Here is a 27,500-nt window from a genome sequence, read left to right on the forward strand (position 1 = left end):
CCCATCTGAGTACAACCAGTTCCATTGGATGTCAGCAGAGTGTGCAGACTCTGCGAGAGAACAGCAGACCACTTATGTCAAGATTGAGAAACCTCAGGGCAGGATAGGAGAGGGATACAACTCTATTTGTGGAATTCTCATCTTGGGACGTTAGTTGAAAATTGTTTCTAATGCCGTGAGGCTATGCGGTTATTTCGGACTATTTTTCATGACTTTTTTGGCGATGTACTTGCGTCTTTTTGGACGATGGAATCAAGCCTGGTACGTGGCAAAAATCAGAACAGACTCAAGTCTCGCAATTGTGAAATCAGAGAATCATCAATGAAAAGCACTTGGACTTATACTTGGCCAGTTACGTAATATAGTTGGAGTTCAATTTCGGTGCTGGTATAAAAATACTTATACAAAAATGTTGGAATCAATGCTTATAACACTGATGCATTATATCCGGAATCCGAAGAAACTGGGTTGATGCTAAATTTGCTTATTTTGTTTTTTTTTGTTATTTGCGATGTGTGTTTACGATAATCTTGCTAAAAGCTCCGTTTTGGTTTAAGACATTGCAATTGTATTGAGAAATTTTGCCTACCTCGTGAATCAGCTCAAGTTAGCCTTTGATATATATATATATATATATATATATATATATATATATATATATATGGAACAAAAAGGAATGTGGTAACTTGCGGAAAAGTTCTTTTCACTGCTAAAATCTTGCATCTTTTAGACTTGAACAGTTCCACAATAATATTTTCCACAACAATTAAAATTCATACCTCGTAGACACATATGCGGTTCCTATTTTTCCTTGATTTTGGGTGAGTCACTGTGAATTGGGTCGATAGAAAACAAATTTAAATCTTTTCTCACACAATTTCGTTGCGTACTTTGTAAGATACAAACTTTCCAAGAAATGTTGTAAAAGTAGCAATAAATTTTTCTAAGATTATCATTTTATTGACTTAAAAATTTAGTGCATCAGCGTTTTGGATAAATTAACCACTTTTTTTCTCAAGAATCTTCACATTTTAGGCCGTTATTTCGCTGACGCAGCCCTGAAATTTAAAGTCTGTTTGCTTTATGCAAATAATGTTTAATTTTCGGATGTATGCAAAAAATGTTCGGATGTAACAAGTAAACCATTTTTTATATCCGTTTTAAAAATGTTACTTTGATTTTGATTAACTGTTTTTCTTAAATCTCAAACATGTAAATTCGAATAAATAACCATAAGGTTAAAATTATATGCTGTAGTATTATAAATCAAACCTACTACATCTTTCCTTTAAAGAACTAAATAAAAATAAAAAACTAAGGTTCTGTTTCTAGTTTTCGTGAAAACAAACCTTTAAAGTCTTCAATTTTTTTCCATTGGATCTTGTTCATGTCTTTTTAGCATCTCTTCTTTTAATTTTTTTTTGAAAATTTTTTTCTTCAATTTTTCCTTTCTTAGAACTCTTTGAAGTTTATTCCATTTACGAACGAAGTTTCTTATAACTGAATTTTGACTCCATTTTGATTTAAACTTTCTTGTGAGAGAAAAATCATATGTACGATTATTTACTTTAATTTCAACGTCTCCAATTATTCTGAATTTTTTTGGTCTTGTCTGTTGGTTTGTTTGACAAAATTGAAAAGTATATTTAAAGAAGCTTTTTCTATTTGAAGTTCTGCGGGAAGTATTTTTTTTCAACAAGTAGTTTATGAGCAGTGTCATATTTGGTTCGAAAAAAATCAAACTTTTAATCAGTTCAGTTTTCGGAAGACTCTGATAATGTTGAATTCAAAAAAAAATTGTACTAAAAAATATACAAGATAAAAACTTTTAGGAGAACATTGCCAAATCTTAAAACATAATCATTTGGCCGCGCGGTTAATGTTGTCAAGGGTTGATCAATATTGATGAGACTGGCCTGGGTCACGCACAAGGGGTACCCGACCATCCAGACTAAACTCGTCCCTGAACAGACCAAATACATTCACGTACAGGGGGTACCAGAAGCTTTTGGGTAGGCCGGGGGGCTCGAGAGCTATAAGGCATACCCCATATGGGCTCTTTTTACAGCCTTAAGGTTGCGATAGTTAGAGCTACTTATTTCTGCGCGCGAAGTAGACTTGACTAGATCTACCTGACTAACCGACTCTACAAAACACAATAGTAGATCTTTAATTATAACGATGAATAATGTACAGTTCACCGAAATCAATAGTGTATGCATAGCGTAAGGGCTATCTGCTCTGCTAGACTGAATGGAAGTGTCATGCTATATTACTATTTATAACTACATAGAGTCTTTCATGCCTGTGATTGGCTAAAGCTGGCGCAGAATGATGAAATAGGGTTTCATCTGCTGCAGCTAGTTGCGTTGCGTATGTGGGCTGACCTGCTTGGTATGCGCACGGGGGTACACAGACTGAAAAGTTTAAAAAATGTAGAAAAGTCAGCAGAACATAATGTGCACTGAAAGAGTTGGACATGTGTAGCAGATGAATCCCTAATTCATCATCCGGCAGTCATCACTGACCAATCACAGACCTGCTAAACTCTATAAATAGCTATTGCATGTTATTACCATTCAATCTAGTCTAGTTGTAGTCTTACGCTATGTATACACTATTGACTCCGGTGCTATTCCCTTTAGTCACCGTACTAATACAACTTATATCTCTTTGTCTTGTAGAGTCAGTTAGTCAGATAGATCTCGGTAAGTCCACTTCGCGAGCAGAAATAAGTAGCTCTAGCTATCCAACCCTTAAGGCTGTAAATAGAGCCCACATCGGAGCCGCCTTACATGGTTCAGCAAATCTTGGTTGTCTTGGAGCAATGAATTTGAGAACGTATAAATAAATCTTCTAATAAAACAATCAAATTTGGCTATAACTTGACATAGACCCGATAGCCATGGCCCTTTTTGTACTCCAGCTTAATACTGGTGCTTTACGGGAATTAGTGACATAAATGGCCATTTTTGACTAAAACTAGCTTATTTGGCCTCAAACTATCTGAATTTATGGCAGATTAGTGGAAAACGAAGGCAATAAGACTTGTGTCCTAAAAAACATTTTATCAACCGTAAACAACCAATAAAATTGAGAATAAGCACTTAATTGTACCCCAATTACAACACAATTACAACTTTTACCAAAAAGGGAACACAAATAGTGAAAATCACCGAAAACTTAAAAAAAACACGACTGCTCCTCAAAAAAGACGAAATATGAACAATTCTCCAATCAATGTCTTCGGAGGGCTTTGTAATCATTTCACTCATATCTTTTCACTTCAAATATATGAGTCGACCGAAATTGACTGAACAAAAAACAGTTCATCATAGTTCCTCCCCCAATAAAGTGGGTCGAAACTTTAATAATGATAATTACAAAGAAATATTGCTTATCATTTTTAGGTGACGCTTCTGAGCCAAAATATCGCTACGTCACCGATCCGACGTCTGACCAGACCTCAATTGCTTTCTCGTGGAGTCTTGACAAAGAGAACACTTACACGATTATTGAACTTTACCCAGAAGATATAGCGCCTTTTAATGTATCCAATTCTAGAGGAGTTCACATAGGCAACCTGGTACCTGGAACCAATTACGAAATCCATTTGACCCCAGTAACCCAAAACGGTTTCAGTGGTGATACTCAAATAGCTGTTTCCAACACCAACCTGATAAAACCTGAAGTTCTGATAACTAAACATTCGGCTCATTCGGTTGAAGGAATTGTTCACACCCAAGGCAGATACGACACAGTTGAAGTGCTCATCGAACCTGAGCCAATCAAATTCAGCTCTTCAGTCTTCGACCTTACTGGAAGTGAACAACTAGCTTGGCGATTTGACAATTTACTCTCTGGACACAAATATGTAGTCACGGCTGTCGTAAAACTGATCAAAAAGAAGGAAACGGAGTCAATTTCTGCTCAGATTGAGCTTCCCTGTTCCCCAATATTGGTAAAACGTCAACTTTTTCTCGATGACGGAAACATTCTAATGGCCTTAAAAGTTGACAAATTTGGCGATGAACTAGTTTACAATGTTATAACTGACGTTCCAGGCAATTTTGCAGACATATTCCCGATTCGCCAAGTTAGCGAAGTGATTTTGAAGTTCCCTCCGACGTTAGTTGGAAGTCTTCTGAATACTACCATGACCGGATTTAAATACTGCATGCCTTCTCAGCACGTGATTGTACACTCTTAAACTCACTCGTGTGAGATCACATGAAAAATCGTGTGTCGGCACGCGATTTTTCGGGAAAAGTGACACACGATAAATCTGGCTTTTACATGATTTTTCATGTAAATTTACATGAATTTCGCGGGTTGGGCATCACGATTTTTCGTGTGATTTACACGATTTTTCATGTGAATTTTTATGTAAACTCACACTAATTTTTGTTTGTTTGCACACGAATTTTGTGCTGTTTCACATGAGTTTTCATGTGATTAACACATGAGATGTTGTGTGTTTCTACATGAGAAATGACATGAAATCTGACTGGGCCCTCAACGTCCTTTCAGCCAATGAAGGCTCACGTTAAAAAACAAGGATCTTTTCTGTATGCGCCCACTAAGCTGGGGGAGGGGGGGGTGGAGAGAACAAACGGAAAAGATACAAAAACAGTAATTAACAAATAAATTATATTGTACACGAGGCGGCAGCAGGGATTCAGAGCCTTGACACAACGGCACATGCGTCTTGGTTCTGGTTACACGACCCTAAGTGGCTATGTCTAATGTTCTATCCTAATTAAGGCAACAAAGTGTAAAAAGACATCAAGTTCCAAAGTATTTGGATATCAGAAGACTATTTGATTCCCGTTATATGCGGATGAAGCTCTGCATGTAATAAATTTTTGTGTCTCTCCGACTTGAGCAATCCATTGAGCCTATATACAGTAATTGAAAAGGTTCTATAACTTCTTTGAAAACTAAACTAGTGGCTATACTGTGAAACAGTGCAGTTGTTTATTACCTTTTCGGGCCTAGCTTAGCAGCCTAAGGCGGAAAAGTTAGGGCCAAAAATAGCGAATTATTTAATGCATGAAAGGTTGTGGCGCGAGGGCACCTGCGCCCGAGTGATGGGCGTGAGGCCAAAGGGGGATTAAGTTTTTTTAGTGGAATGGTTTTAGAGAAACAAAACGTACGAAAGTGCTTAAATCCACTTGAAATCGAAGTTAAGAGTACAATTTTGCAGATTAGTCAAAGAAATGTTCTTCAATTGTTCTAATTCTTTCATATTTTTCAGCAATTTCAATCAATTTTGTCTCTAATTCATAATCAACGTCAAAATTTCTTGACCCAATAGGCCTTAGGTTCAACCTTAAGATAAGTGACAGCAATATCGCCTCGGAAATCTCTGTTCGTTGAGGACAACTAAATTTAGAACATTAATTTTAGGGCGAAAAAAATAGAATTTTGATTCCTTGAGTCTAAGTTCAATCTTTCAAAGTCGGTTCTCTTTCTCGAAAGATTAGTGACCGATGAAATCGTTTCGTGAGGACTCTAACATGCCAAGCTCACGATTGTTTAGCTCATGGATATTTTTTACCCCAGGCTCTGCAAGTTACCAATTGTGCAAGTAGTGCTGATAAAAACACTTCTAAAACACTGAATATTCTTCTCTGTTGTTAACAATTACAAGTTTTTTTTGCACGCAGATTGAGGTTCAACCCGAGTCATCTAATCAATCAGCACAAAAAAATTTGATTCCCGCTATCACAATTTATGTTGCTCGCAGATATTTAGATAATCTCTACTTTCAGTCAACTTTCAGATAGAAGAAAAACTTTTCTGTAGGCGAATTTAACATTAAGTTTTACTCACTGACAAAAAACGCTCAAAATGGAGTTCTCCATGGAAAACTGCCTGTTTTACAAGCCAATTTTTGTCAACATAATTTTGACAACTTCTTTTGATTTCTTTATCAATCGACGCATAATCATCAGAAATTTAATATATCTATATTTGGGTAGGCTGACAATACTACGTACAGGGTAAACTCAGATATAAGTTGGCCAGTTTTCCATAAGCACCTGTATTTTAGTAGCACATGAAATCTGCTCATCTTGCACAAACAGTTGTTGAAATCACAATGCAAATCTTGCCTTAATTAATGGGTGCATGATCAAGTTGAACAGATTTAACGTGGAACTCAAAATACAGCTGCTTATGGAAATCTGGCCTACTTATATCTGGATTTAGTCTGTAAGTAAATTTGTCAGTCTACCCAAAAATGGATATATTAAATTACTGACGATTATTCGCCGATTGATATAGAAATCAAAAGACATGGTCAAAGTTATGTTGACTAAAATTGGCTTATAAAACGGAAAATTTACCAGTTAAAACTCCATTTCGTGCGTTTGCTTTTGTCAATGAGTGTATCCGCTGTCTTTCGTCCAATGTCAAATCAGCCGAATGTCGATTACCTATTAACATTTTGTTGATGACAAGAGGCCAAACACGACTTATGAAACTCTCCATGTTTCGTTTTTCTCTAAATCTAAGAGAAATAGATGTTATTTGGAAATATAGTTTAGTTTAATGAAGCAAGTGAACTTAGAGGTCTCAAATAACAAGCAAAATGTAGAATGAACAGCAGGGGTTAGTAATCAGAGAAGATCGCTCAATTTTCTTTGAAAAACTGTCAAATCGACTGCTAGAAGCCAGCAATAAAATTAGTCGAAAGCGAGTGAACCCTTAGTTGCTTCTCCATCACAGCTGCCTTTTTCAACAAAATTTGCACGGATTCGCACCAGGATGTGGTAGTGTTACAATCACTGACAAAAGTAAACGCAGAAAATGCAGCCTTACATGGTAAACTGCCTGTTTTATAAACCAATTTTAGTCAACATAACTTTGACCATTTCATTTGATTTTTATATCAATCGATGCATAAACATCAGCACATTTGTACGTCTAATTTTGGAAAAACTGACAAACTTACTTACAGAATAAATCCAGATAGAGTTTGGCCAGTTTTCAATAAGCAGCTGTATTTTGAAAAACACGTGAAATCTGTTCAGCTTACTCATGCCTCGTAATTTTAAGCAAGAATTTGCATTGTGAATTCATCATCTTTGTTAGTAAGTTGAACAAATTTCACTGGGGACACAGAAAACAGCTGCTTATGAAAAACTGGCCAACTTATACCTGGATTTACTCTGTAAGTAGTCTTGTCAGTTTGTTCAAAAATAGATATATTAAACTTCTGATGATTCTGCTCCGATTGATATAAAAATCAGAAGAAACGGTCTAATTTAAGTTGACTAAAATTGGCTCATAAAATAGGCAGTTTAACATGTAAAATTGCGTTTTGTGCGTTTACTTTTGTCGTCAGTGAGTGTAATTGCCTTTGGTGGCTTAAAATGTATTCAATGAATTTTAGTGAATTTCTAAGTCTTGTTTAGGATATTTTCTGTTTCTGCCCCCAGTGTTGTTGATTTCCCCAATTACGTTTTATTTATTAATTGTTTTGTAGAACATTACCATCAACAAATTTAGCACAAACACGGGGGTGTAAAATATATGTGCCCACTAATCTGGGGAGCAGAGTACAGAATATATCCATTGTTTGTTGAGTGTTCGTGGATTTTCCCAGGAGAAAAAATTTAAAGGCGAATTAACGCATATGTTTATCTTGAGAAACAATTCATTTTCTTAGTTAAAAAATGACGACATTTTTTGAATTTGAAATGCAAGTAATAGGCGTTAACTTTGTTTATTATCCCATACCAGAAAATTTTGTTCTACATTCCTTCTCACTGGTTATAGACAAATAAAAAGCAATGAATATTGAATTCTTGGCTCGTGCGAGTCTGTTCAGTGTTTTTGGCACTCATAAGACACACCTTTTTGGTTCTATGATAACAGTCATTACAATTATTCTGATAATATATCAGCTGGCTGACGATAAATCAGAATTTATTGGGAGAATTGCAGACAAACCGCAATCAGTTGCTGCTTCCGTGAACTATGACATTGGTAATTCAATTGAAGTACAAGAACCGTTTTTAATGGAGGCCTGGAATGGTTCTCTTAGCAGTGACCTTTCATTTATTAGCTCAAATTGCGAATACAAATTGGACATATCTCTATGGAGCAACATTTCAACAGCCAAAATTTGCACCCTTCCAATAGGAAAAGACGTGGTTAGTTGTAGAGATAAGATCTTTCATTGAACTAACCATGCAGAGTTGATGCACCTTTGATTTGAAAACATTACGATGCAGAGGTACACCCCAAAATTTCCGCCTTAGTAAAATTGGCTCGAAAATTAGTTACATACAATGAACGAAAGTAGATGACATCCTTTGTATCTTAGTTTTCGCAAAAGGGGTTCCGCCAATTTTGCGAAATAAAAGAACGTTCGGTGCGAAAAGTAGGTGACAAATCTTGTAGTACGTTTCCGCTCATTTTATGTCTCTATTATTCGCGCGCATTTTGAGCATGCAATAAACACTTTTATAAAGATTTAATTGAAGCTTTCAAAGCTTTAAAGTACTTTAAATACATGCAACCACAAAAACTGATTTTTTCCTGAAAAATCCCTCGCACATCAAATGCTTTGTATATCAATGTGGGACTGGCCAATTTTCGCACCGAACATTCTTTTATTTCGCAAAATTGGCGGAACCCCTTTTGCGAAAACTAAGATACAAAGGATGTCATCTAATTTCGTTCATTGTATGCAACTAGTAGCATAGGTACGCGGCTAGGGGAACATACAGGGGGGGGGGACATTTCCAAAAACTTCTGCCATGGGTGGGATTCGAACCCGGGTCTAGTGCGTGGGAAGCGGATCTCATACCATTGGACCAAAGGTGTATACAGTCTCTGAAGTTTTCTTTGTATATATTCAAGCTAAGTTATGTAAGCTTAGTTACTTATGCATTAATCAAGCCTATATTAGTCCTTTGCGCGCGATGAGTGAATTTAAAGTTTTCTGCATTAACCAATCACAAGTGAACTAAAATGGGAGGCATGCTAAGAAAAAATAGTCGTTTTCTCGTTTAACACATTACAAAACGCTAGCCTAGCATTGAATTGAAAATGACAAACCGAATTAGAAAAGATGAAATTGATGGGGGTATAACAAATTTAGTGTTTGATGATGGAAATCGAGAGAGACCTCCATGGCGCTGCTGTTCCAATACTGTAGTCCCTCGATCAGAGATAATATTTTTTGTGCAAGTGAGTATTATAGTGCTCATGATTAGTCTCTGTTTCGCCATGCTATTCTTGATATCGGAAAGTTGTGAAGAGAAGTCAATTTGGATTGCATTGCTTTCGAGTTTAGTTGGTTATATTCTGCCAAATCCGAAACTATGAATAAAGTCATTCTCACAAACGATAGAATCTTCATGGCGGTTGTAGGCCCAAGTGGTTCTGGGAAAACCGACCTAATATTCAAGATGCTGCAAGGTTCTTCTTTCTACCCAGCATTCCCCAAAATTTATTACTTCTACAAAGAGTTCCAGGACATATTTACAGCAATGCAACGTAAAATACCACACATTGAGTTCATCAAGTATTCCGGACTGGATATAACGAAAAAGCTTTCGGATTGTCTGCTCGTTTACGATGACTCATGCGAGGAAATCTTTAACGACAAAGAGTTCGTGAAAATAGCAAAGTCAGGAAGACACAGAAAACTTCATCTGATCTACGTCAAACACAACTTATTCCAACAGAGTAAATGGTCGCGAACAATTGACCTAAACACCACTCATATAATTTTATTCAAATCTCTGCGCGACATTCAGCAAATAGAATACCTCGGAAAACAGTTGAACCGTCTCCAATTACTGAAGAATGCATACAAATTAGCAACAGCTCAACCCTATGGACATTTAATCATTGACCTGGATCCTAAAACAAGTCAAGGCTTACGATTTTCTTCTCAACTCAGTGGTCCCGAACCGTCAATTTTCTATATTCCTTCCGAGGAAGCTCTTATAACACCCATTACGAATGAAAAAGAAACACTTGCTAATGCTGAAGCGCTGGTGCGTCAGTAGTGACCCCAAATCGAAAGACAAGAGAATTGTGCTGGCCCAAGATATCGAATTCATTTGGTTCCTAAGTGATTGTGTTATGAACGTGCTCTCTGGTGTTGTCCCAATCAACAAAACAGAACTGCAACAATTTGAACCTCAACTACGACAACTTTCTGAAAAATATTTTAGTGCTCTAGAAAGAAGTAAATTAGTCCAGACAACGAGAGGGCATTCTCTGATTCAACTAATTGCCAGACCTTGTCTATAATATCTACAGAAAAATGCCAACTGAGGAGTTTGTGCTCATTCCTCGCAACATGTTTACAACTGAACAACCCCAAGTTTCGCAAATATTAAACAATCCATTAACAAAAAACAAGTCCAAACAACTATCGCTTCTACAGAGAACTTCAAAACAAGAGCCACGAGAAGCGGTCATACAACAGAACACAGAGCAACAGACAGATGACGTCATGCTTTCCGATGAGGAAGAAAAACAACAAAACATCCCCGACAACACTAAACGGAAAGAGTTTGATGAAATCAGTCAGAGTGTGATCGATGATATAGATTTTCTCGATAAAGACAAATTTGGAAAAGCAAAAATAATTTTGAAGAAAATAAACGGATCACGCAACATTTCACTGGACTTTGAAGGTAAAATACTGATTAATGGAAGGAACACCGACGTTCCAGCATCAACTTTCCTCTACGCATTACAACAAACATCATCAAAATTTTTGCCTGACGATTATCAAGTATTGAATTATTTGAACCTTGCGGCACATCTCACTTGTAATACTTACGCAAAGAAGTTCATAAAAATTCCGGAAGAGCAAAAACTACGTCAGTTTCCAGATGGAGCAGCCAGTGAACAGAAACCTGCTATCGAGAGAGCAGAAAAAACAGAGACTGCTAGCTTTGATGAGGAAGGCTTCGCAGACGCGGAAGAAGAAATTAAAACTCCAACAGGCTGGAAAACTCCATTCAGCGGAAATCAAAAAACTAAATAAAGTTTACACGAAAGGAAAAGCAGCTTTCGGAAGTGATGCTAACATAAAAGAGGAAAGCGGGTTTTCCCACAAAAAAATTGAAAAATTCCGTCAATCGAAGAACTCATACACTAAATATCGTCAATTCCGGAAAAGTTTTCCACGATTGAAGGTAGTTGCCTACAGAATAAACGAAATCTGGTCCATGGATGTAGCCTATATGGACAAAATAGCCAAGCACAAGAATGGGGTCAACTACCTACTGATTGCAGTTGACGTTTTATCACGCTATTTACGTGTTCAACCTCTCAGATCGATGTATTCAAAGGATTGCGTTGAAGCCTTCAAACAAATGATAAAGACGAAACAACCAGAGAAAGTGTGGACAGACAAAGGAACCAAATTCAAGGGCGAGTTCAAAACATTCTGTGAAAACAAAAAGATTCATTTGTATACAACCGAAAACGAAACCAAATCTGCGTTTGCAGAAAGAAATATTCGATCACTTAGAAACATTATATACAGATACTTGGAAGAAAAATGGACTTGGAACTATATAAAGGAGCTTCCCAATTTCGTAAATATCATTAACAGTCGTGTTAACCGCGTTACAAAGTTAGCCCCAAATAAAGTATTCAAAAAACATGAACAATTTTTAATTTCGATTGCTTTGGACAACAATAAATATAAACCACGATTTGAATAGGGTGACCTGGTACGATTAGCGAAACCAGACGATAGCTTCAGAAAAGGTTATACTCAGAATTATACAGACGAAGTTTTCACAGTACTACGATTGGCTACAACAAGTCCACCTACCTACAATCTGATTGACGCAAACAACGTTAAAATCCTAGGCAAGTTTTACGAACTGGAATTAGTACAAGTTGATGTGGTAAACAGTGAAGAGGAGCAATGATTTCCAACAGCAATGAGTTTACAATTGACTGGTTATCAAATGCATCAATAGACGTTTTTAATGGAAATACTATGGCATCATTTCGGAACCAATTATTACAACCGATACATTTACAGGGAGAATGGCAAGTAGCATTGACATCTCTATCTTTTCCATCAAACATCAACAACGTAAACTCTGGAGAAATAGTTGTTTACAAGAATTCAATGACCAATCCAAATGAGTCGAATAATCGATCAGGACAACTCAGAAAAATTCGGACTGGTATTTACAACAGCTGGGAAGATCTAGTCTCGGAGATTGTTCGCATTGCAAAACTAAAACAGTTCGATCGAAAGTTTGACAAGGTAACGCAAAAGCTTGTGTTAACGTTTGGGGAAAATGAAGGATTGTCATTTCAAGACGATGAAATTCCCAGCATTCTTGGTTTCAAGGGTACCCCGGACCCTGCACACAATGGTTTTGTTCAAATTGGTTACAAGACAAACTTTGAAAATGGGGCTCCAAACACTCCTAACAGACATTTTGGTATTTTCCCTGTTGATATAACATGTGGGTCGCAGCTTATTTTTGTGTACCTTGATATTATTGAGTATCAACATGTGGGTGACTCACGTGCACCCATTCTCAAAATCATTGAATCGGAGAGACGTCTGAGAAACGGTAGCCTCAACACAGTAGCACCTATTCACCATAAAACCTATACAAACTTGGACTACAAGCGTTTACTTTCAAACAATATCCAGAGCATCAAAGTTGAGCTGAGAAGTGAAACTGGGAAATTGATCCCTTTCACTGGAATTGGTAAAGTTGTTATAAGTCTCAAATTCCAGAGAACACGCTAACTGATGGAAGCCTATTATAATAATGAAGCATCCAATTCAATGCCCCATTTCTCAGGACATTATAGACAAAAAGGAAGTGGATTCGGTGCATTAGCTGCTGGCATTGGTCGTGTTGCATTACCCCTAGCCCGACGACTTATTTGGCCAGCAGCAAAAACAATTGGAAGAGAATTGCTAGTGCAAGGTGCACCAGAGTTATTAGAATTTGCAACAAAAAAGAGATCAGCGAAGCAAGCTCTGAAAAGTACAGTTGCAAAAACAGCGAGAAAACAAATCAGAGGAGCACTTCAACGAGGACGAAAAGCAATCTATCGAAGGAGGTCGAAGAAGAAAGCATACAAAAAGCAGTCTCCACCAAAGAAAAAGATCATTTCGCGAAAAACGAAGCCACAAAGAAGTCGATCAGATTTCTTCTCAAAAGTAAAAAATGCGTACTAACATTGTTATTCCCACAGAGGCAACACATAGCTCATTGGACTTGTTCGAGAAACCTCCCCTTCTTGTAACATTTGATCAATCGTTCGAGCAAAAAACAGGACCTTTGTACTCGCCCACTGGATCTTCGTTAGAGTTTGAAATAGTCGGTGACAGAAATAACTTCATCGACCTACAGAAAATTTATCTGGAAATCAAATTTCGAGTTGTTCGAAATATTGGAAACGATTTACGCTTCACCAAGGGAGATGCCAACAACAGTGACACGCCACGTCTAGCCAATAATGTCTTACATTCCCTTTTCGCCGATTGCATAGTGTCAGCAAACGGCATCAGAATTTCTTCCGCCAATGGGCACTACGCACATAAAAGTTTCATTGAAACAGAATTTTCTCATGGATCGGATGCGAAAAAAAACCTGGCTGAAATGTCAAGGATATGATTATGAAGCAGACCCAACAGGCGTCCCAGCCGCTGCAATCACAGCTCGACAAGAAACTGTGAGAAGATCTGCTCAACTCACACTGTATGGAAAAATAGCTACCGATTTCTTTTCATGCGAGAAGCATCTAACGAGTGGAGTAACGCTGCGAATTTCTTTTTGACGATCACAGGATGATTTTGCGATTGTGAGTGAAGACGGGGCTAAACACTATAAAATCAAAATCGATGAAGCAAATTTGTTTGTGCGAAAAATGACAGTCTCCGATATTGTGCTTGGTGCAATCGAGAAAACACTTCTCAAGACACCTGCAATGTACCGCTATAATGAAGTTATTTCGAAAGCTTTTCTAGCAACAGCTGGGCAACAGAGCTGGAAGCAGGAGGATATTTTCACAAAAGAACCTATTCGTAGACTAATAGTCGCCATGTGCCGCAGCGATGCGTTCATCGGTACTAACACGCTCAATCCATTTTCATACCAGAAGTTTGATTTGAATGAGACAATAATTTACCGAAATGGGTTCGCCACAGCTGGTACACCAATGTCAACAACTGATAATAAACGACTATACTACAACTCAATGGCTGCACTAGCTTATGTAGAAAATGGTCACGGGATATCTCTATCTGATTTTCCTAACCATTACATTAAGGTGTTTGATCTCACCAGCACTCAAGAAGCCACGCATGATTTTATTCATCCCGAGCTGACAAACTCTTCATTATCTGTGGAACTCAAGTTCGGTGCAGCGTTGCCGCGCAACATTGAAATTTTATTTCTCGGGGAGAAATGTTCAACAGTTTATATCGATTCTTCGAGAAACGTTTCCAAAAACGATCTTCGTATAATCTAATGGATGAAGATAAAATATTCAAATTGATTCTACAATCCAGTCATTTGATGTTCAAATTCAACGGTGTTTAGGCAGCTGACAATTTCCCCTTGCACATGCCAACCAACTCATTTGCTATTGTTAACGCTTCACCAGCCTCTTCACCTGGATCTCATTGGATTGTGCTTGCAAAGAGATATGCCTACCCAATAACATTCTTTGCCGACCCGCTGGCATTACCTCTCTATTCATATAAACACATATCAGACCGATTTCGACAAAGCACTACTGATAGCATAATAGTGGACCTCATGGAAGACCGACGTGACTCAAACAAACCCCTGCAAAGTGCAAACTCTCAAATGTGTGTTTTTTATTGCATTTATATTGCTCATTATGTTCTCAATGATAACTTTCCATTCATTCCCGATATAAATGAAGTTCAGCTTTTGTCATTTGTTAAAAATGTGAAGTGAATATTCTAGAAGTTTCTTTATTTTGTCTAATGACTCATCAGATCAAGCAATACATTTGAGCAGTTTTGAACTAAATTCAGTCCCTGGGTTAATAGACGGAAAGCTGGGCAAACATTTTACAGCTTGTTAACAAATTCAAATTTTGTCTAGACAATGGAATGTTAGGTATGTAAATAACAACGATTACAGCATCATGACGTTAACTCGACTAGACATGAACAAACAAACAGATTTCTTGCATCTGATTGGTTGATTAAATCTCTGAGAAGTTGGTCCCGGGGACTTGAAAGCTAATCATTGCTTTCTGCCTTACATCTTGAAATCAGTTCACAAAATATTCAGTTTTTGTTTACAGAATTCGGATTTTCTCAAAATTCAACTAATCGGAGCAACATTCCCGTGTTTTCGAAATGCCACAAGTCAAGTATAATATTTGCCAAAAGCTGCTTGCTGATAAAAGGAGCCTCAGGCGTCACCGAAAAAGCATCCACAAGATCTATCCGCAGGCTAATTCATTCGAATGTAATGAGTGTGGTTTCTCGACGAAAAGTCTCTACGAACTAACGGGACACATGACAGTACAACACGATGCGCCCAATCCCCGCTACTGTCTATATTGCAACAAATACTTCCCTCGCGATGTTGATTATTTAGAGCACATGAACGGTGTTCATAGTCTGCCAGCATGGAATATTAACTCGGAAAACCTTCAAGATTCGGGTATTTTACCAACAGAACGAGCTTTTGGGGGCGCTCTAAAAACGTACGAAATTGCAGTCGGGGCAAATGATCTGGATCTACTTCATGTCATGCATATAAAACGACAGGAAATTGAAAACATTGTGCGATTGAGCGTTCAGCAACATTCACAAAAAGTCCAATTCAGCACAAAAATACAGTTGACAAAACCTCCAAATAATGACGATGAAATTTCTTCAAGTCAACCAGATCGAATCTCAGTGTATTTACAGTCAAAAATGGAACGTGTCGATTTTGGAGGTCTGACAGACAAAAGCTTCCATAGCATGGTTGAGCAGATGATTCTGTCGTTGAACAATTTTGCATCACACGGTAGCGGTTGGACCCTCGATCGGATTGAGAACATAGGAGTACGATTGGTAAAAAACAAACCAATAAGCGCATCTTCATATCTAGCGCTCCCGGGAAAACTCTCTGGCATGTCGGCTTTGCTTAACATAAGAAACAGAGAAGATGAACACTGTTTCCTCTACTGCTATACCGCAGCGTACCATCTGAAGTATGGCCCCCGACTTGTTCCTGTTGGTTCTTCATCACGCAGGATAAAGCCCTGCTACATACGGACCAGGAAATCCAATTGCGAAACAAGCAAGTGGCGAGTTTAAAATGCCAATGGGCTTTCATCAAATGGCAAGATTCGAGGAACTCAATGAAGTCTGTGTCATCGTTTTTCGGTGAATTTAAATTTCCAAACCCCCCCACCCAAAAAAACAGGATCGAACACTGAAATATGTAAAAAAAACAAAAACTTAATTTTTAGGTACGCTGAGAGTGGGCTCACACCGTTTAGAGTATCGAAAAAGACAGACTGTGATTTCAGTTTGGATCTTTTACTGCTTAGTGATGGTCAAATGCATCACTACGTTTTAATCCGAAATTTACACAATCTTATACACAGAGTCCGTGAGCGAGTACCAAGAATTGAAAACTATCTCTGTCGAAACTGTTTTCACGTTTCTACCTCGAAAGAACGCTACAATAATCATATTGGCTTCTGTCAACAAAACAAGCAAGCAGTCGTTAAAATGCCGCAGGAAACTTCTTTCAATTACAAAAGAATCCAATCACGGTGGTTTGCTCCAATAGTTGGGTTTTTCGACTTGGAATCAATCATAGAATCCGTCTCAGGCTGTAGAAACAACCCTCTAAAAGCGGAAACAAGAATCATAGGGCTTCACAAACCATGCAGCTATGCCATGCTTTTTGTAGGGTAGGATGAGGTCGAGCCCTTTCATTTTGAATGTGAGAGCGGTCCTGGCATTATGTCCAAGTTTGTGGAACCGCTCGAGCGAATAGCAAAGAAAGTGCATAGTGCGAAACAACGCAACCGATTTTTCAACGGTGAGGCCCCATATCCTAAAGAAGATGCAGCAGATTGTTGGATATGTGAAGAAGCGTTGGAAAACACGATAGAAAACCCAACTGTTTTGGATCACTGTCACTTTACGGGCCAATCTTTAGGATGGGCACACAACAGTTGTAACATCAATCGAAAGTTCCTAAACTACACCCCACTATTTGCTCAAAACCTTTCGAATTACGATCTACACCACGTAATTCTTGCTCTACAAGGAAGCAACATGAGCAATACATTCTCAATCATACCCAGTACAGACGAAAAATTCATAGCCGTTGAAATTGGTGTTCTGATTAAAATGCGTGCTGATAAAAATGGAGTTAACAAACCAGTGTATGAGCACATAAGACTACTGGACTCGTTTCGATTCATGCCATCATCACTAGATACCCTGGCAAACAACTTACCATCAGACGAGTTCACACTGCTCGAAAACTATTTTACAGACTGGCCAGAATCATCTATAAACATGCTCAAGCAGAAAGGTTATTTCCCCTGCAACTACATTGACAGCTTTGCAAAACTCGGAGAAACTGAGCTACCATCGAGAGAAAAGTGGACAAACAGTCTTCAACAGTACCAAATTAGTGTAACTGAGGATGAATACAGGTACGCTCTAGCAGTTTTCAAGGCGTTCAAATGTGAAACAATTGGCGAGTGTTACAACCTCTATTTGAAAACAGATGTTTTTCTCTTGGCTGCTATCTTACTTGTTTTCGCAAGGTATGCTACCAAACTTATGGACTTGACTGCTGTCAGTACTACACAGCTTCAAATCTATCGGGTGATGCAATGCTCAAAATTTGCAAGGCACCCATTGAGCTTCTTACAGATAGAGAACAGTTGGACATGGTCGAGGGTTTGATAAGGGTGGAGTGAGTTCTATCTACGACAAGAGACTTTCAATTGCCAACAACAAGTATCTCCCAGACTTCAGTTCTAAAAAGCCTTCGACATTCATTGTTATGATTGATGCAAACAATCTCTACGGCGGCTTAATGGAAAAATTCTCGTTGCCTCTCAATGATTTTTAGTTCGAGGACCAACAATGGGATCCAGATCTTGAGCCACAAATTATTCAGAAAGTACTGGAGACTCCCGACGACAGTGATGTTGGATACATCTTGGAAGTGGACTTGTCATACCCGGACGCTCTTCATGACCTGCACGCTGATTTCCCTCTAGCTCAAATGAAACAGCGGGTTGAATGGTGCTGGTTAGGTGATTACCAAGAAGAACTCCTAAGTGATATGAAAATGAATGCACCGCCCTCGAGTAATAAGCTCATACAAACTCTATTCCCCAAGAAGAACTATATTCTACATTATCAGACACTAAAACTTTATGCGCAGTTAGGTATGAAAGTAGAAAAACTGCATCGTTCTCTCGCTTTCAATCAGTCAAAGTGGTTGGCCCCATATGTACGACTCAACACTCAAAAACGAAAGGAAGCAAAATACAAATTTGAAGAAAATTTCTATAAATTGATGGTTAACAGCGCATTCGGAAAAACGTGTGAGGGGAAGAGGAATCGAATCAAGGTAAAACTAGCTCGGAGCGAAGATGAGGCTCTCAAGTGGACATGCGCTCCACAACTCAAATCCTTCAAAATAATTGGTGAAGATCTCGCAACAATCAGCTTAAATCAAACTGAAATTCTGTGGGATAAACCAACTATTGTTGGTGCAAGTATCTTGGATCTCTCCAAGAAGTTCATGTTTGACTTTCACTATAATACTATGAAAAAACACTTCAACTGTAAACTCTTGTATTCAGACACAGACTCATTCGTTTACGAGATCAGATCTAATGACTTTTACGCTGATCAGCAACGAAAAACAGCTCTCAGGGATCTCTTCGACTTCTCGAATTTTCCCAGTGACCACGAACTCTATGACTGTAGCAATGCACGAGTAACTCTGAAGTTCAAGGATGAGATGGGTGGTAAACAAACTGATCTCGGAGTTTGTGGGCCTCAAACCAAAGCTATACTCCATCAAGCTCGCAGATGGTGAGTACACTTATAAACTTTTTAGTAAACGCATGAAGAGATTATTTCTTTGAACAAGTAACCAAAAAAGTAGAACAAGAGTAACTGAAAGCGTTTAAAAAAACTAGAAGAAACGTTGAACAAGCTCAAAAATCAAAAATCGATTTTAGGATCTGCCAAGCAGTTGGCTAAAGGAGTCACAAAGGATGCTCGCAATAAAATGGCTCATGAAATGTACGAACAAGTGCTCACTGGTGGGGAAACCGTAAGACTAGTCAACACAAGAATTGCCTCTAGCAAACATCAGCTGATGACAGTTGTTTGCAACAAAAAATCGCTCTCTGGATATGATGATAAACGTTACATTTTGGATGATAGGATCACTACACTACCGTACGGCCATCACGCGTTGCGAGAGGAAATGTTCATGCGAAATATGGTTCAAGATCCTGACTGGAGTTCGAGCGATGAAGAGGAGACTAACGTGTTGCTGAATCGACTATGGAACAGAGTCCGCCAGTAACACTGCACAGTCAGCTTCCAGAAACTTGGTCAACACCTGATCCAGGTTTTAACCAGCGTGAGTACAGTGAGGATGAGGATGATATTGTTAATTTTACAAACCTTACTCAACAAGAGAGTGAAGGAGAGCTTGATAGATGTTCTTTCATAGATGATCTAGCCGTTGAATCAGGTTCGTCGCCTAGTCTTATCGACATAAGACCAGTTTCCCCCATTCATCCCTCTACCACCACTTTGACACGAAAGCAGCCCATCAATCATCCCGGACAATCAAAATGTAGTATAAAAAAGCGTGCAAAACGATCGCTGGAGCTGATCTCTTAAGATGAATCTGTCGACGCAGATAGAATAAAGAAATGGAGAGTGGTACAAATAGACTCAGATAGTGAAGAAAACTGAACTTGTAAAGCTTACAGCTTACTTTTTGTGGTTTGTTTCATCTCTTTATTCTCTTTACTTCTTTATTTTCATAAAAGTATTTACCAGTTCGTCGGAATTAAGAACGTTTTCAACTAGAGCCATAAAAGAGTTCATATTATAAGTTTTTTAAGGCTTCCATCTAAGCAGATGATCAATATATATCTAAGTCATTTTTGTCCTCAGTACCTTCAATCCATAGTATATGTCTTTTAAAAGCTCCCATATAAGCAGTTGATCAATTTATATCTAAGTCATTTTTATCCTCAGTACCTTCAATCCATAGTATAAGTTTTTTAAAAGCTCCCATACTAGTAGCTGATCAATTTATATCTAAGTCATTTTTGTCCTCAGTACCTTCATTTCATAGTATAAGTCTTTTACAGCCTCCCATATAAGCAGTTGATCAATTTATATCTAAGTCATTTTTGTCCTCATTACCTTCAATCCATAGTATAAGTCTTTTAAAGCCTCCCATATAAGCAGTTGATCAATTTATATCTAAGTCATTTTTGTCCTCAGTACCTTCAATCCATAGTATAAGTCTTTCAAAAGCTCCCATACTAGTATCTGATCAATTAATTACTAAGTCTTTTTTAACCTCAGTACCTTCAATTCATAGTATAAGTCTTTTAAAAGCTCCCATACAAGCAGTTGATCAATTTATATCTAAGTCATTTTTATCCTCAGTACCTTCAATCCATAGTATAAGTCTTTTAAAGCTCCCATACTAGTAGCTGATCAATTAATAACTAAGTCTTTTTTAACCTCAGTACCTTCAATCCATAGTATAAGTCTTTTAATAGCTCCCATATAAGCAGTTGATCAATTTATATCTAAGTCATTTTTATCCTGAGTACCTTCAATCCATAGTATAAGTCTTTTAAAGCTCCCATACTAGTAGCTGATCAATTAATAACTAAGTCTTTTTTAACCTCAGTACCTTCAATCCATAGTATAAGTCTTTTAAAAGCTCCCATATAAGCAGTTGACCAATTTATATCTAAGTCATTTTTATCCTCAGTACCTTCAATCCATAGTATAAGTCTTTTAAAGCTCCCACACTAGTAGCTGATCAATTAATAACTAAGTCTTTTTTAACCTCAGTACCTTCAATCCATAGTATAAGTCTTTTAAAAGCTCCCATATAAGCAGTTGATCAATTTATATCTAAGTCATTTTTATCCTCAGTACCTTCAATCCATAGTATAAGTCTTTTAAAAGCTCCCATACTAGTAGCTGATCAATTTATATCTAAGTCATTTTTGTCCTCAGTACCTTCAATTCATAGTATAAGTCTTTTACAGCCTCCCAGATAAGCAGTTGATCAATTTATATCTAAGTCATTTTTGTCCTCATTACCTTCAATCCATAGTATAAGTCTTTTAAAACCTCCCATATAAGCAGTTGATCAATTTATATCTAATTAATTTTTGTCCTCAGTACCTTCAATTCATAGTATACTAGTAGCTGATCAATTAATAACTAAGTCTTTTTTAACCTCAGTACCTTCAATTCATAGTATAAGTCTTTTAAAAGCTCCCATATAAGCAGTTGATCAATTTATATCTAAGTCATTTTTATCCTCAGTACATTCAATCCATAGTATAAGTCTTTTAAAGCTCCCATACTAGTAGCTGATCAATTAATAACTAAGTCTTTTTTAACCTCAGTACCTTCATTCCATAGTATAAGTCTTTTAAAAGCTCCCATATAAGCAGTTGATCAATTTATATCCAAGTCATTTTTAGCCTCAGTACCTTCAATCCATAGTCTAAGTCTTTTAAAGCTCCCATACTAGTAGCTGATCAATTAATAACTAAGTCTTTTTTAACCTCAGTACCTTCAATCCATAGTATAAGTCATTTGAAAGCTCCCATATAAGCAGTTGATCAATTTATATCTAAGTCATTTTTATCCTCAGTACCTTCAATCCATAGTATAAGTCTTTTAAAGCTCCCATACTAGTAGCTGATCAATTAATAACTAAGTCTTTTTTAACCTCAGTACCTTCATTCCATAGTATAAGTCTTTTAAAAGCTCCCATATAAGCAGCTGATCAATTTATATCCAAGTCATTTTTATCCTCAGTACCTTCAATCCATAGTATAAGTCTTTTAAAGCTCCCATACTAGTAGCTGATCAATTAATAACTAAGTCTTTTTTAACCTCAGTACCTTCAATCCATAGTATAAGTCTTTTAAAAGCTCCCATATAAGCAGTTGATCAATTTATATCTAAGTCATTTTTATCCTCAGTACCTTCAATCCATAGTATAAGTCTTTTAAAGCTCCCATACTAGTAGCTGATCAATTAATAACTAAGTCTTTTTTTAACCTCAGAGCCTTCAATCCATAGTATAAGTCTTTTAAAAGCTCCCATATAAGCAGTTGATCAATTTATATCTAAGTCATTTTTATCCTCAGTACCTTCAATCCATAGTATAAGTCTTTTAAAAGCTCCCATACTAGTAGCTGACCAATTAATAACTAAGTGTTTTTTAACCTCAGTACCTTCAATCCATAGTATAAGTCTTTTAAAAGCTCCCATATAAGCAGCTGATCAATTTATATCTAAGTCATTTTTATCCTCAGTACCTTCAATCCATAGTATAAGTCTTTTAAAGCTCCCATACTAGTAGCTGATCAATTAATAACTAAGTCTTTTTTTAACCTCAGTACCTTCAATCCATAGTATAAGTCTTTTAAAAGCTCCCATATAAGCAGTTGATCAATTTATATCTAAGTCATTTTTATCCTCAGTACCTTCAATCCATAGTATAAGTCTTTTAAAGCTCCCATACTAGTAGCTGATCAATTAAAAACTAAGTCTTTTTTAGCCTCAGTACCTTCAATCCATAGTATAAGTCTTTTAAAAGCTCCCATATAAGCAGTTGATCAATTTATATCTAAGTCATTTTTATCCTCAGTACCTTCCATCCATAGTATAAGTCTTTTAAAAGCTCCCATACTAGTAGCTGATCAATTAATAACTAAGTCTTTTTTAACCTCAGTACCTTCAACCCATAGTATAAGTCTTTTAAAAGCTCCCATATAAGCAGTTGATCAATTTATATCTAAGTCATTTTTATCCTCAGTGCCTTCAATCCATAGTATAAGAGTTTAAAAAGCTTCCGCGTTATCAGATGGAAATGAAAAAAGTAGCTGATGTTTATTACCAAACAAAAATTCCTCTTTGTCTCAAAAAAATTAGGAACATGTTCATAGTTACCTCCGTAGATCATCTGTGTCGATTGTAGCAATCTGTCATAATCTACCCTACAACTGATCTAAGTGTCTAAGTGAACTCAGTGAGTGTTTGTGAATGGTGGTGCGTGTTAAAAGTTTGTGAACTGGTGCCGTCTAATTTTCACAATGGGGTTTCTCTAAACCAGCAAGGTCCGCTTCTCAATCATTGGGGTTGCCAAAGTTAAGAAGGCAAGGAGTTTACTGGCGTCAAGCGAGTACAGTTCCTGCTACTCTTCAGACTGTTTATCTCAAGACTTTGTACTCCAGACAAGATATTAAAATTAATTCCCAATATATAGAATTTATCAACAAACAGAATATAAAGGTGAGCAACATCAGGAATTGGTGATTAACTAAAATGTCATGAGACAAAGAGGAGAGTTTTGAAATAAAAAACCCAAAAACTGGTCAAAAAGATGTAAAACTTAAAAGGACTAACTGAATTATTCCTTTTCTGCAGTCGGTTTCCAACTTGCTCTCCTCGTTGCTTTCCACCTTGCTATCCGCTTTGCAGTCCCTTTTGCTCTCCACACTACTTTGTTCAGCCACAAAAATGTCACCAATACCCTTAATATGTACAAGTTAAAACTCGTTTAGGTAACCAGTAGGTAGCTTAGGATCCAATACACAAGTTATTTTTCACCAATACTCTTGATATGTACAAGTCAAAACTCGCTTAGGTAACCCCAAGGTAGCTTAGGATCAAATACACAAGTTATTTTTCACCAATACTCTTGATATGTACAAGTCAAAACTCGCTTAGGTAACCCCAAGGTAGCTTAGGATCAAATACACAAGTTATTTTTCACCAATACTCGTCCGATGTACAAGTAAAAACTCGCTTAGGTAACCCCAAGGTAGCTTAGGATCCAATACACAAGTTATTTTTCATCAATACTCTTTCGATGTACAAGTTAAAACTCGCTTAGGTAACCCCTAGGTAGCTTAGGATCCAATACACAAGTTATTTTTCACCAATACTCTTTATATGTGCAAGTTAAAACTCGCTTAGGTAACCCCTAGGTAGCTTAGGATCCAATACACAAGTTATTTTTCACCAATACTCTTTATATGTGCAAGTTAAAACTCGCTTAGGTAACCACTAGGTAGCTTAGGATCCAATGCACAAGTTATTTTTTACCAATATTCTTTCGATGTACAAGTTAAAACTCGCTTAGGTAACCAGCAGTTGGCTTAGGATCCAACACACAAGTTATTTTTCACCAATACTCTTGATATGTACAAGTTAAAACTCGCTTAGGTAACCAGCAGTTGGCTTAGGATCCAACACACAAGTTATTTTTCACCAATACTCTTTCGATGTACAAGTTAAAACTCGCTTAGGTAACCACTAGGTAGCTTAGGATCCAACACACAAGTTATTTTTCACCAATACTCTTTATATGTGCAAGTTAAAACTCGCTTAGGTAACCACTAGGTAGCTTAGGATCCAATACACAAGTTAGTTTTCACCAAAACTCTTTATATGTGCAAGTTTAAACTCGCTTAGGTAACCACTAGGTAGCTTAGGATCCAAGGCACAAGTTATTTTTCACCAATACTCTTTCGATGTACAAGTTAAAACCTCCTTAGGTAACCAGTAGGTAGCTTAAGATCCAATACACAAGTTATTTTTCACCAATACTTTTGATATTTACAAGTTAAAACCTCCTTAGGTAACCATGGTTATATTTTTTAAAAAAGTAATTGTAGAAGTCAAACAAAATATGTTAACACCTGAAGATCAAAACAACAAACGATTGAAGTAAATTTCCGAGCATTGTTTGCAATGTTACAGAAGCAGAACACATAGAAGCATTCCTTCAAAGCAGCTATTTTATGTTTTTGAGAAGTCTTAAAGCTTCTTCTTTAGCCAGACGTGTCTTCAAGTAGGTCCGTCTGTGGTTCGACCGTCGCCGGTTTTTATTGCTTTGTACCACTATGCGATCAAATGCTGCACGATATGCGTCCCTCTGCTCAATTGCTCTGTCGAAGCAATCTTTCAATTGCCACATTTGATCATTCAGACGTTGAACATGAAACTGCGCTTCAGTGTTTTGTTGCTTCACTCTATCAAGCTCTTTCTGCAATTCGATGATAGTCCTTTCATAGCCCAGAACGCAAGCAAAGCACTCTCCACATGGATCCGACAAATCATTTACACTGTGACCATTTTCGATATTAGAACGGCTTGAAAACTTAGAGCGCAAAGAAAAGCGGAATGATCATACAAAATGTACAACTCACGTTTGTCTGAATCCACAGCTGCGAATCTATCAGCTGATGAAGACGAAACGTCGGATTGTCCATTCCCATTCTTCATAGTTGCCATGATTTCACCTAGTCGTACTATGATCAAGCAGTTGACAAAGTGTTATAGTTTTCCCAAAAATTCAAAAGCCGTGTTCAGATCGAATTTCTGTATGTTCTGTCTTCTCTTGTGGTTTTTCATGTCTGCTAACGTTTCACCAATTAGGATGTCTATTAAAATACCTTAGAAAATTTTTGTACAATTTCTCTCAAAACTTTCAAAAAATTTGTCAACTTCTTGATAACTCTGGAGCGAACGTAGAATCCTCTTGAAAATGAAAGTTTTCGGATGAGATTACCGTCACCGTAACAACAATTTTGAAAGAATGAAACAGGAACAATGACCAAAACTTAAATTGCTGTTCAACTTTAGTAGACATAATTAATGTGCCCGGTTTTATCGTCTGGCAGGTGTCTTTGGATTGGATAAAAATTGCTTTGATGTTGTCCTGGAAACTGTACATTAAACAAAATCCAAATAAACAAATTTTGAAATTATTCTGTCCAGGTAAAAAATATTTATGAGCGTTTTCTCTGAAACAAAAGAAAAACTGAATACAAAATTTGTCCTGACATTCTTAGTCAGTTGAGAGAGAGAGTATTTATTAATCTAAAAATGCGTACTTTAATAATACGCTTTTGTTTTAAAGTAAACAGAATTATTATAACCACGCTGTACTGTCTAGCTTCTTACAGACTACACGCTTGCTTTTGTAAAGTGAACTAAATGAAGTATTGTCTCAAGTAGCCTACTAAGGCTACATCTACTATTGGTCGAATATGAATATGAGGATACAATAGTGTAAAGTTATCACATATGTACTAACAACAAATTTAGCTTGTAAAACTAAGCTTACATTGAAGCTTACATAAAACCAAGATTGTATACAACTTTGGTCCAAGGGTATGAGATCCGCTTCCCACGCACTAGACCCGGGTTGGAAATGTCCCCCCCCCCCTGTATGTTCCCCTAGCCGCGTACCTATACTACTAGTTACATACAATGAACGAAATTAGATGACATCCTTTGTATCTTAGTTTTCGCAAAAGGGGTTCCGCCAATTTTGCGAAATAAAAGAACGTTCGGTGCGAAAAGTAGGTGACAAATCTTGTAGTACATTTCCGCTCATTTTATGTCTCTATTATTCGCGCGCATTTTGAGCATGCAATAAACACTTTTATAAAGATTTAATTGAAGCTTTCAAAGCTTTAAAGTACTTTAAATACATGCAACCACAGGAACTGATTTTTTCCTGAAAAATCCCTCGCACATCAAAGGCTTTGTATATCAATGTGGGACTGGCCAATTTTAATAAGTAGTAATAAATAGTACTAAAAAGTAGTAAATTGTAGTAACGAAGTACTATAAGTAGTAATAAAGTATTAATAAAGTACTACTAGTAGTAATAAGTAAGGCTTAATTAAATAAGTAGTAGTTATTTTAGGCTTAATTGCGGATTATATGCGAAATCGAGCTACATTGCGTGCGAAAAATCGATACGTAAATTGAGCGGATGCGTGATACAACTCGCGCAAAAAATATGTTATTGAGTTTGTACTTGTATTTCGCGGCTAAAATCAGGACACTTTTGCAAACACGGGATACGATATTCCCTTCCATTTTGCCGGTTTCTGCTAAAGTAGCTATTTTCCGCAATATTGTACCACTTTCAATGTATTAACATAGTAAAAACGAACACGAGATACACACATCGGGCATATCTGCCCGTGACGATTTGGGTATAACTCTGCACTGTAATGAACAGTAAACAAGGATTTTGTGGTTTCAACGCCACTCAAGTGGTCAAGTTCTATCAAACGATTTCACTTAATGTAAGTTGTTCAACCATTAGGAGGTTTCGTTTTCAATTTCTAGAGGTCTTTTGTAAGATATCACTTAGTGTATTGACGTTTCCACATACTTAGGATTTTGGTTTTGTTAT

The 27,500-nt window shown here is 37.1% G+C and overlaps 2 protein-coding genes across 7 annotated transcripts in view; both read left to right on the top strand.

Annotated features, from left to right (window-relative positions):
* Nucleotides 1-4,271, top strand: part of LOC142345305 (uncharacterized) — a 49,762-nt gene extending 45,491 nt beyond the window's left edge. The window contains exons 2-3 of one of the 2 annotated variants that reach the window (XM_075397292.1): nucleotides 1-149; nucleotides 3,411-4,271. The exon at nucleotides 1-149 is cut by the window's left edge and continues 67 nt beyond it. In XM_075397292.1, coding sequence (XP_075253407.1) covers nucleotides 1-149; nucleotides 3,411-4,210 — 949 coding nt within the window. In that variant the 3' untranslated portion in view covers nucleotides 4,211-4,271. Of the gene's footprint in view, nucleotides 150-2,601; nucleotides 2,709-3,410 lie in introns of those variants that run through there. The other variant, XM_075397293.1, reaches the window with a different exon arrangement.
* A 1,400-nt stretch (nucleotides 4,272-5,671) lies between these two features.
* LOC142345306 (uncharacterized) overlaps nucleotides 5,672-27,500 on the top strand; it is a 77,943-nt gene continuing 56,114 nt past the window's right edge. Inside the window, exons 1-3 of one of the 5 annotated variants that reach the window (XM_075397296.1) lie at nucleotides 5,755-5,804; nucleotides 6,392-6,615; nucleotides 7,786-8,162. In XM_075397296.1, coding sequence (XP_075253411.1) covers nucleotides 7,800-8,162 — 363 coding nt within the window. In that variant the 5' untranslated portion in view covers nucleotides 5,755-5,804; nucleotides 6,392-6,615; nucleotides 7,786-7,799. Of the gene's footprint in view, nucleotides 5,825-6,391; nucleotides 6,616-6,642; nucleotides 6,777-7,719; nucleotides 8,163-27,500 lie in introns of those variants that run through there. The other 4 variants (XM_075397298.1, XM_075397295.1, XM_075397294.1 and 1 more) reach the window with 4 other exon arrangements.

The sequence above is a fragment of the Convolutriloba macropyga genome, chromosome 9, assembly GCF_964194025.1.
Source record: "Convolutriloba macropyga chromosome 9, txConMacr16.3, whole genome shotgun sequence".
Lineage (NCBI taxonomy): Eukaryota > Metazoa > Xenacoelomorpha > Acoela > Convolutidae > Convolutriloba > Convolutriloba macropyga.